At 49.1% G+C, this 9,952-nt stretch overlaps 2 protein-coding genes across 4 annotated transcripts in view; one reads left to right on the top strand and one right to left on the bottom strand.

The window, feature by feature from the left end:
- Positions 1–281, bottom strand: part of Txnl4a (thioredoxin like 4A) — a 12,112-nt gene extending 11,831 nt beyond the window's left edge. The window contains exon 1 of one of the 3 annotated variants that reach the window (XM_015499609.2): positions 143–281. The gene's annotated coding sequence lies outside the window, so the exon portion shown is untranslated. Of the gene's footprint in view, positions 1–98 lie in introns of all 3 variants that reach the window. The other 2 variants (XM_048806697.1, XM_015499610.2) reach the window with 2 other exon arrangements.
- A 1,819-nt stretch (positions 282–2,100) lies between these two features.
- Positions 2,101–9,952, top strand: part of LOC107154007 (glyoxylate/hydroxypyruvate reductase B-like) — a 13,267-nt gene continuing 5,415 nt past the window's right edge. The window contains exons 1-4 of the mRNA XM_015499611.2: positions 2,101–2,263; positions 4,652–5,036; positions 6,728–6,899; positions 7,658–7,836. Coding sequence (XP_015355097.1) covers positions 2,252–2,263; positions 4,652–5,036; positions 6,728–6,899; positions 7,658–7,836 — 748 coding nt within the window. The 5' untranslated portion in view covers positions 2,101–2,251. The remainder of the gene's footprint in view (positions 2,264–4,651; positions 5,037–6,727; positions 6,900–7,657; positions 7,837–9,952) is intronic.

Consider the following 9,952-nt stretch of genomic DNA (forward strand, 5'->3'; position numbering starts at 1 on the left):
GACAAAAGAGCAGAAGTCGCGCGACTGCGGGACCCCCGCGGCCCGCCCCATGGGCCCCTAGCCCAGGCCCCCGTCCATCCCGTGGGACCTCGACCCACCCCGTGGGAGCCCCGCTCAGGCCCCTGGCCCATCCGGGCCCCACCTTGCCCTCGGTCTCCGGGTCTCGTCTGGCCCGCACCTCCCGGCCGCACCAGCGCCTCCCGCGCAGGGGCACTTCCGGAATCACGCTCTGACGCAGACGCCTGTGCCGGCGGACGTGGCGTCAGCCGCCCGGACGTGCCCTTGGCCGCGCCTGCGCGATGCAGGTGACAGGGGTGGAGGTCGTCCGGGCGCATCTACGCCTGCGCGCTGGGCGGGCGCGGCTTCGCTGGGAGCCAGCGGTTGGTTCTTTCTTTCGTCGGGTGGGAAAGTGTCAGCGGTGTTGTGCTTGGCCGCCTTTACCCGGCACCAGCCTCCCCGACCGAGAACCTCCCTGTGAAAGCCACCACCCTGTTCCCCCGCGGCCGGACGTGGCCTGTCCCTACTCCCGTGCCACGGTAGCGAGGCGCCTCCCTACTGTTACAGGGCCTTCCCCGGAGCCCGCAGCGCGAAGACCCCCCCGGAACCCCATATGGCCGTCGCGGCAGAAGGATCTCCGACCTGCCTCGGCGGGCATGAGTTTATTGGAAGGGTAGGAAAGGCGAAAAGCGGGGGCTGAAGGGAAAAAGTGGGTCCGATCGCAGAGGAAAGGGTCAGCGTGACTTTTCCGCATCTGGTTTTATTGAGATCCCACTAAAACTCAGAGGGAAGTTTCCAGAGAATTCCACCCACGTCCACCTCTTGACTTAACATCATGCTAAGTGAAATAAGCCAGTCCCCCCCAAACAAAGGCCAAATGTTCTGACAAGCAGCTGACTCACAATGGTGGGGGCGTTCACCGCATTGGACAGGGGGCATGGGGGGGAAGGGAGGGGGAAGGGGAATGGGAAAGAGTAGAATGAATGGGGCATAACTTCCTTATGTTCATATAGGAATACACAACCAGTGTAACTCCACATCATGTTCAACCACAAGAAGGGGAAGNATGCGTGCGGCCCGGGTTCGATCCTCAGCACCACATACAAACAAAGATGTTGTGTCCGCCGAAAACTAAAAAATAAAATATTAAAAAATTCTCTCTCTCTCTCTCTCTCTAAAAAAAAAAAAAAGAATGGGTCATCACTAACATTCAGTGGAGAAAGAATGCCAAGGAAGAGGGATGTGTCACCATGTGAAATGCTTGAGAGGGGGGCCAGCATTGAAAAAAAAAAAAAAGAACCAGACAGGTTGGAGTGCCCTGGTTATCTTGCAGCTAACATTTGTTCAGCCTGCCCTGCACTAACAGATCTTGCTGATTGTTAGAGACTTGGGCAAATTTCTTCTTTTTTTGTTATTTATTTATTAGTGCATTATAACGATACATATTGAACTTATTGTTCTGTGGTGCCGGGGATTGAACCCAGGGACCTGGGTATGCTAGGCATAGCATCTCCCACTGAGCTATGCCCCAGTGCCCCAGCACCCTCCTCCCCAGCCTTTTTTTTTTTTTTTTTTTTAATTTTTATTTTGAGATAGGGTCTTTTTGAGTTACCAGGCTGGCCTTGAATTTGCCATTCCCTTGCCTTAGGTTTTTCAAGTAGCTGAGATTACAGGCATGGGCCACCATGCCTAGCTACATTTCTTTAGGTTTTTTCAGGGGGACAGTACCGGGGATTGAACTCAGGGGCACTCAACCACTAAGCCACATCCCCAGCCCTATTTTGTATTATATTTAGAGACAGGGTCTCACTGAGTTGCTTAGCACCTCGCCATTGCTGAGGCTGGCTGTGAACTCGTGATCCTCCTGCCTCAGCCTCCCAAGCCACTGGATAACAGGCGTGCACCTCAGCACCCAGCACATTTCTTGTTCCCCTCTCCTTTGGTCCTCATCAGTTTTGTTTGTGCTTTACTCCAGTGCTCTGGTGCCTTCAGCCAGAGAATGCTGGTGTGCACTGATTGGCTGCCCCAGCTCAGGGTCAGGGGTCCAGACCTCCTCCCACTGGCCAGGAGTCTCCTCCCAGCAGGCTGATCTTTGTCCCTGACTTTTTTCTGAGAGAAGCTGTGGAAGGTTCAGCCTAGATTTTTCTTTTTCTTTTTCTTTTTTTTTTTTTTTTTTTTGGGGGGGGGGGTGCAATTTTCCAGGGTCTTTAAAAGAAGAAAATCTGAGTTTGGAGCCTTAAGTCTGTCAAAGGCAATGTCTACAAAGGTAAATGCTCTTTTTCTTTTTAACTAAGCTATCATCTTATGAGAAGAAATTAATGTTTAAACAATTTTAACAGTTCAAATTGAACAGCAATCAGGAATTGTAAATATCTGAACTGTTACTGTTGGGCAAAAATAAAGCTAAGAAGTCTGATTTTTCCAAATGGATAGGTTTGTCCTCTCAGTCCTCACAACAGAAGTCCAATTTGATTGAGTTTTCCCAGTCGAGGACATTCCTACCCACCCATGCTGCTCCTACTGTTCAGTCCCAACATTCCCCTCTCTTGATCTTGTGATGCAGCAATTAGGAAAGAGAAGAAAGCAGGGTCCCTAGTGGGCAGCCTGCACTATGAAAGGAGAGGACTCTGGAGGGCTGGCAGCTCCGGGGACAGAGCAGCAGACCACTGCAGCTAGTGCTGGTGGTGACCTCTCATGGCCGAGGGTCTGTGCCTGTCCCCGGCAGGCTCCTCGGCTGAACTCCAGCATGAAGGAGATGTGCGGAGTCTGGGCTTGAGGAAGGGAAATGTGAGCCTGTGCTCTCTGTCGCTTGTCTCTTCTGACTGGGGATGGACTCCTCTGAACCCGTAAAGAGTCTCAGTCTTTCCCATGTGCAGACACTGAGAATGACAGGGCAATAGCCCCGGTATGGCATGGACAGTGAAGTTGGGTGGGAGCAGTGTCACATTGCATGAAGGTGTGGCAGGGGCAGAGTGTCACTCTGTGCCAAGGTAGCAGGAAACACAATTGCAGAGCCCTGGGCTGTCGTGGCCAACCTGTGAAAGTCACAGAGGTGTTCCTATCTGGACAAGGCTGTTTGAATCTTTTTCTGAAGGTCAGAAGTAAGCCCAAGCCTGTGTTATTTTTTTTTTTTTTTGTTTTTTGTTTTTTTTTTTGGAACTGATCATAATGTAAGCTTTGATCAGATTTTGAACATTCTTTGGTTTGTTTTCCCCACCAAGCCTCAGGGACCCAAAAACAAAACCTCAGTGTTTGGAAAGCTGTTGATTTTCTTCATAGAAGGATACTAATGTCTAAAAATCTCATATTTGGGCTGGGGCTGTGGCTCAGTGGTAGACCGCTTGCCTCACATGTGTGAGGCACTGGGTTCGATCCTCAGGACCACATAAAAAACAAATAAACAAAATAAAGATATTGTTCACCCACAACTAAAAAAATTTTTTAAATTCTTAAAAATCTCATATTTAACCAGAAACAAGGAACCTAAAACTATAATTCACTTTACAGACAAGACATATTTTTTTTTTATTTTCACAGTAAAATGTGGTCAGTTTTGTTTGTTTGTACCAGGGATTGAACCCAGGGGTACTTAACCATGAGCCATGTTCCCAACCCTTTTTTTAAAAAATAACTATTTTATTTAGAGACAGAGTCTTTTTGAGTTGCTTAGAGCCTTGGGGGTTGCTGAGGCTGGCTTTGAATTCTAGATCCTCCTGCCTCAGCCTCTGAGCTGCTGGAATTACAGGTATGTGCCCAGCTGGTCAGTTTTACTACTTATTTATTGCTGTAAAAGAGTTAAAAATACCACATCCCAAGATATATAGCCCTGATGTATTATTGGCTATTTCAAATTAAAGGCACTTAAGAACATAGCAGGTGCAAAATATCACTGACTTGATTCTGTTCCTTAAGAGCAAGCAAAACTCCTGGGAACAGGTGGTGCATTCTCCTCCCCAGGGGAGATCCATGCTTGCAAACCCTACCACCTGCACTGTCACTTACCTGTGGCAACTGCCTGGCCAAACCCCTGGCCTAGCTAATCTTCCGCCACCACTCTGTCCAGTTCACTGTGGAAGCAACTGGCTCAGTGACTCTGGCTCTTCCTTTCCCCATGGGGGCTTCATCTGTTTAACAGTGGACTGGGAGAGTTGGAAACTGTTTACCTGCTCACATGTCTCACCTGGTTTTAATTCTCTGGCCTAGATGGGGGGTGGAGTCTGCGTTTTTCTCCTCCACAGCTGCTTGCAACAATTAGCCTGAAACTTAGGACTGAAGCACAGTGTTTATTGTATCCCAGACACTCACTGAGTAGGCTGCCTCAGTGTCTGACCACAGGCCAGGCGAGTGCTCCGGGCTTTGTTATGACTGCTGCCTGTCTTCATAGGATCTGCTGCTAGCACCTCACCTGGCCTCTGCATGAGGCAGGGGTGAGGAGGTGGGGAGTCCAGCCACAGCCCTCCTGGCCAGGAGGTCACTTCCCAAGGCAGGAATAAAAACCCAGGCAAAGCAGGAGGGAGCAGGCAGTCAGGCTCTGTCTGACTTTCAGGTGCCTGAGAATTTGTCCAGCCAACAGGAGAAGCCCAGCCTTGCCGCCTGGATATGCTGGAGCAGGAGATGTGGCACTCTTGTGTGGTTCATGTCTTTCTGTGTGCAGGCTGCAAGAGACCCAGCACTGCCTGGAGTTCTAGTGTCTGGCCTTGAAGGACCCTATGGCATATGTGAGGCTCATGTGGAAGAGCTGCAGAAGCACTTTACTCTCATTACCATGAAGCGATTTTTGGAAAACAAAACAGAATTCAGTCAAAAGATCCAAGCTATATACCTCTGGGGTGGACGCCCGGTGACTGACCGGGAGCTGCTGCTGAGCTTGCCCTGCCTGAAAATCATTGGCAACTCGGGAGCAGGCCTGGATCACCTGGACCTGCCATTCATTGCCAGCTGTGGTGTGAAGGTGCCCCACACCCCACACGCAGTGTCCACTCCCACAGCAGACCTGGGGATGGCCCTGCTGCTGGCCTCAGCTCGCAGGGTGGTGGAAGGTAAAAATGCTGTTGTTGGTTGTCCAAAGGTTCAGATGATAAATATTTAGTAATATACATGTTAAAATAATTTCAAAACACGCAAACAGGTCCTTCTCTGGTTCTGAGATCTTTGGGTGACATGTAGACTTCATCTGCTGGGAATTGAGTTCCTTGTTGCAAGGGGGCAAAATTGCAACGCATGCAGTTGAGAGGAGAAACAAAGAATGTCCATGCTCCTCTGCCCCTTTCAATGAATAAAGATTCACTCAAATTACTCAATACAATTTCACTCTATAGGTTCTTAATCAAGAAAATGACGGGGCTGGGGCTGTAGCTCAGTGGTAGAACATTTGCCTAGAATGTGTGAGGCACTGGGTTCAATCCTCAGCAGCACATAAAAACAAATAAATAAAATTAAAGGTTCATCTACAACTAAAAAAGAAAAAGAAAATGACAAGGCTAGGCACTGCAATAGACATAATCAATTCACAGCAAACAATTCTAGATTAATTAATTCACAGCAAGCAATTCTAGATTAATTCTAAGCACTGCAAAACACACTTAATCATGACAGGCTAATGACAGACATTCCCTCTGTGTGCTAAGTTCAAAAGTCTGAAGCCTTAGGCTTTAAGTCCAGCAGATGCACACTCACTCTGGTGACCAGGTCTGGAACCAAGGGGCTTTTCCTGGCATCGAGTGAACGACTGTTTGAGGAGGGGGTTGTAGGGAGGAGTTGCAGCTCTCACCAAGGTCCAGATGAGGTGGTAGAGTTTGAGAGCAGTGAGGATCACGCAGAGGCTCAGGAACAATGACAAGTGATGGGATGTCAGATCCTCATTAGGCTCTCCAACTCAAGTGCATCCTTGTTTGGGCTGGCTGAATCCCTGTTCATTTGCTCTATCATTTATACTAAAATTTGGGGCTTTTGGCCCCCCTTTCAATCCTTATCAGCTACCATGGGATTTCTCAGTGACATCATTTACCCTGGGGTCAGAAACTTTGGGTCTGGTGGTCTCCACCCTGATCTTCTTGCCTTTCCCTCTGATCAGGTGAGGACAGCCTGCCAGGGGCTTTACTCTGTTTATCAGGGTGTGGGGAAGTAACTTGTCTGAGGCCACACTGGAGGGCTCTGTGGGAGTGCCTAGTGAGACTGCAGGTTTCAACTGGAATTTTTATAATGGAGTTGCTTAAGCTTAGGCCCAAGGCCATCCTAATAGTCCCTCCTGGGTGTGCACGGCTTCTGTCAGCATCCATGTCCACCTTGGCTTCTGAGAGCAGTAGCTCCTCTACCACCAGCTCTCACTCATGCATGTAACAGGGTAAAATATAAGGTAGCCTCAGGACTACCACAAAAGTGGCAGTGGAAGTCACGTGATCTTCTCCCAATGGGAACTCTGCTGAGAAGCAGTTCTGAGAGAAGGAGCAAGAGCCTGGCTCCTCTTATTCTTGGCTACTGGTCAAGACAGACTCTGAAACAAGTTCTAGCCAGAAATCCTTAATGTGAAATAAGCTGCCATTTCAGAACATCCTCTCCAGAGGGTCTGGTTTTGTTCTGAGGAAGCTACCTCTTACTTTTGCTGTCCTCTCTGCGGAAGCACAGAGGACCTGAGCTCCAGCCTCCACATAGGCCTTCTCTGCCTTGAGCTCTGTGGAAAGACCCCTTTGCTAGTGATGCCATTTAACAGCACTGTGCCTGTATGTTTTAGGTTGTCAGTTGGCTGTCTCACCGGACACAAAGCACTTCTCTATAAACTGGTTGGGGCAGGAAGTGTCGGGGGCCACTCTGGGGATCATCGGCATGGGCACCATTGGCTATAAGATTGCGCAGAGGGCCAAAGCATTTGAAATGAAGATTCTGTATCACAATAGGAACCGCAGGTAAGGCTCAGAAAGTTGACCCTTGGTTGAGCTCAGTAGAGCTATGGCTGCCCAAGCATGGCCAGGAGATTCCCACTCTCACCAAGGAAAGCTCATGCCAAGAAGGGGTGGAAGTTTCCTGACAATTCCCTGGAAATGTGGCTCTGACTTCTCATGGAGAAAATACCACTGAAAAGAAAAGAAGTTCACTACATAACACAAGTCCTTTATAATTTCCAAAGTGACTTTTCAGTCCCAGGAGATGCGTTCACACCCACCAAGCCCCAATTAATACTGAGGTGTGCTGGTGCCTCTTCCTGGCTCTTAGGCCTGTGTGGCTCTTCGGCACTGCAGATAATCTTCAGGGAGCTGGTGGTATGCCTGTCTCAACTGCTCCTGCTCAGCAAAGCCACAGTCCTGCCTGCATTGACTCTGTGGTCCTGGCTTTCCATTCAGCAGACAGTACCTCAAGGCCTTTCCTGTTCCTCTCCGGGCATGAGATGTGTTTGCCCAGCCTCCGCTGTCCCTGGAAGCAGGGATCTGGGGATACAGGTTTGGGCCTGGCAACCCTGCAGGGGCTGGATAAGCAGAGTTTCCATAGGGGAGTGAGCCATCCTGAGGACTCCAGGGCTGACCACACTGCCAGGCCTTTGGGACTCATGTGTCCAGCTGGGAGTTGGGCCTAGTGGACCCCGCCACTTCCCCTGAGAGACTTCTCCCTGGAAGTGTCACCCACCTGGGCATCTGGCTGAATTTCTGAGGAAGTGATTTCTCTGCAGGAGGTTGGAGGAGGAAGCTGCCGTGGGTGCTGCCTACTGTGCCAGGCTGGAAGACCTGCTGCAGCACTCGGACTTTGTGATGCTGGCTGCCAGCCTGACGCCCCAGACCCAGGGCCTGATGGGGAGGCGGGAGCGGCAGCTGATGAAGCGAAGTGCTGTGCTGGTCAATGTCGGCAGAGGTAGGCCTGTCTGTGATGACCGTGTGGCCAGGAGACATGGCTGGGAGTCTCTAGCTCTGCCCTTGGCTTTTCTTGTCCCCTTTATCCTGAGTGGATGCCCTGGTCCAGAAAATTCACAAAATCCATTTAGATTGGTGGCAGGTGAATTAAGAAAATTCACATTCTATTTAGAAATTTTCCTGAGTTTTGTCTTTACATGACTTTGAACCTCAAGTAAGAATCAAGAAGGATAATAGCTACGATATGGAAGTTTTCATATCACAAGTCAATGTCTGTTGGGATGGAGTGGTGTTGCAATTTGATGCTCTGGGGAGATTTAACACAGTTCCTGGGGATGAGTTTCTGAGGGTCACTTTTGACATTTAGGTGCCAAGAGGCAGCACTGGACACAGATGGTATCCTTGTGATGCTGGTGTGGGGGTGCATGTGAGGGCTGGCTGTTGAGGCAGACATCTGGGCAGTGTGCCCTGTGGGGCTGGGGACATGGTTGAGAAACTCAGCACCCCCAACAGCCCTGAGTATCGCTTAGCTCAGTGACCTTACCCAGAAAGCAAGAACCAGCTCTTGCCATGAAGCTGCACATGGCTGAGTTAATTATTTGAGAGTTGTCTGAAAATTCAGACCTTCAATGAGACAGTTTAAAAGACCAGTGTGCAGCACGCTTTCAGTAGCATCAAGGCCAGTATGCAAACTTCTGGGGCCATCCTTGGCCTCAGTTTGGACTTTCTCCAACAGCCTCTGGGCAGGCATTGGTCGTAACCTAGGAGCAGTGGCTCACAGATGGACTGTCTGTGATGGGCAGCACTATCAGCCAGCAGGTTCTTCACAGGCCTCAGCCTCAGATGCTCACACACACTCTTGCTATTTTGTAAATGGAGTCATGCATCACGTTCTGTTTGTTTCATAACTGCTTTTTTTTTTTTTTTTTTTGGTAGCAGGGATTGAACTCAGGGTTACTCGACCACTGCGCCACATCCCCAGCCCTGTTTTGTATTTTATTTAGAGACAGGGTCTCACTAAGTTGCTTAGCACTTCTCTTTTGCTGAGGCTGGATTTGAACCCATGATACTCCTGTCTCAGCCTCCCATGCTGCTGGGATTACAGACATGTACTTAACTAGCACTCTGGGGTGCTGTTCTAAGATGTCTGCAGCCCCAGGGGTGCCATGTCCTCAGCAGGAGGAAGACATAGGAAGGCTATTACACCTCCAGAAGTGGAGCAAACACTGCACTCAGCTGGGCCTGGCCAAAAAGAATGTGATCATTTTCCACCAAAGGTCAATCATTCCCCAACTCAGGCCCTGAGGGTTCCACCTTGGAGGTTCTCACCTTGCCTCTCCCTGGTGGCTCCACCTAGAGGTTTCCTTCTACTTGGGTTCCCTCTTGCCCTTCCTTGGCAAGGCCCCTGAGATCCTTCTTCCTGCATGCTCACCTCTGGTGGCTTGAGTGTGGTCGTGGGTGCAGGTGATGCAGAGGTGGAGCTTCTCCATGTCTTCACTGCTATCCCCATACCCAGCAGGACTGGCACCTAGGGCAGCTGCTCAACCAACTCTTTTTTTTTAATTTTTTATTCTAATTTGTTACATATGACAGCAGAATGCATTACAATCAACCAACTCTTCACATAAATGCATAGGTTTCTGACCTTAAAGAAAATTGGGGAAACTCTTTTCTGTAACAGACATTTGTGGAGCATGGTGAGCTGGTTTTTCAGGTACTGGTTTTTTTTTTTTTTTTAATTATTATTATTAGTTGTTCAAAACATAACATAGCTCTTGACATATCATATTTCATCAGGTACTGTGTTTGCACAAAGAAACATAATAGTCCCAGATCTCAGTGCCACCAGAGGGCAAAGGCAGGGATGCCAGGGCCAAGCAAGTGAAGGGGACAGGGTTTGGGGAACTGGGCAAGCATCTCCCCTCAGGCTACACCTGCCTGTGTTAGAAAAGAATTGTGTCATTTCATATTCCACATCTGAAAGTCCATTGGTGGCTTCCAGGATGCTGTCAAGTCCTGGTGCTTATGATTTCTGTCGAATAATCAGTTGTCTTGGGTGACCAGAATAAGGGTTAAAATTTGACCCAAATTAAAAAAAAAAAAAAAAAAAAAAAAAA

This window comes from Marmota marmota, unplaced genomic scaffold (assembly GCF_001458135.2).
Source record: "Marmota marmota marmota unplaced genomic scaffold, marMar, whole genome shotgun sequence".
Lineage (NCBI taxonomy): Eukaryota > Metazoa > Chordata > Mammalia > Rodentia > Sciuridae > Marmota > Marmota marmota.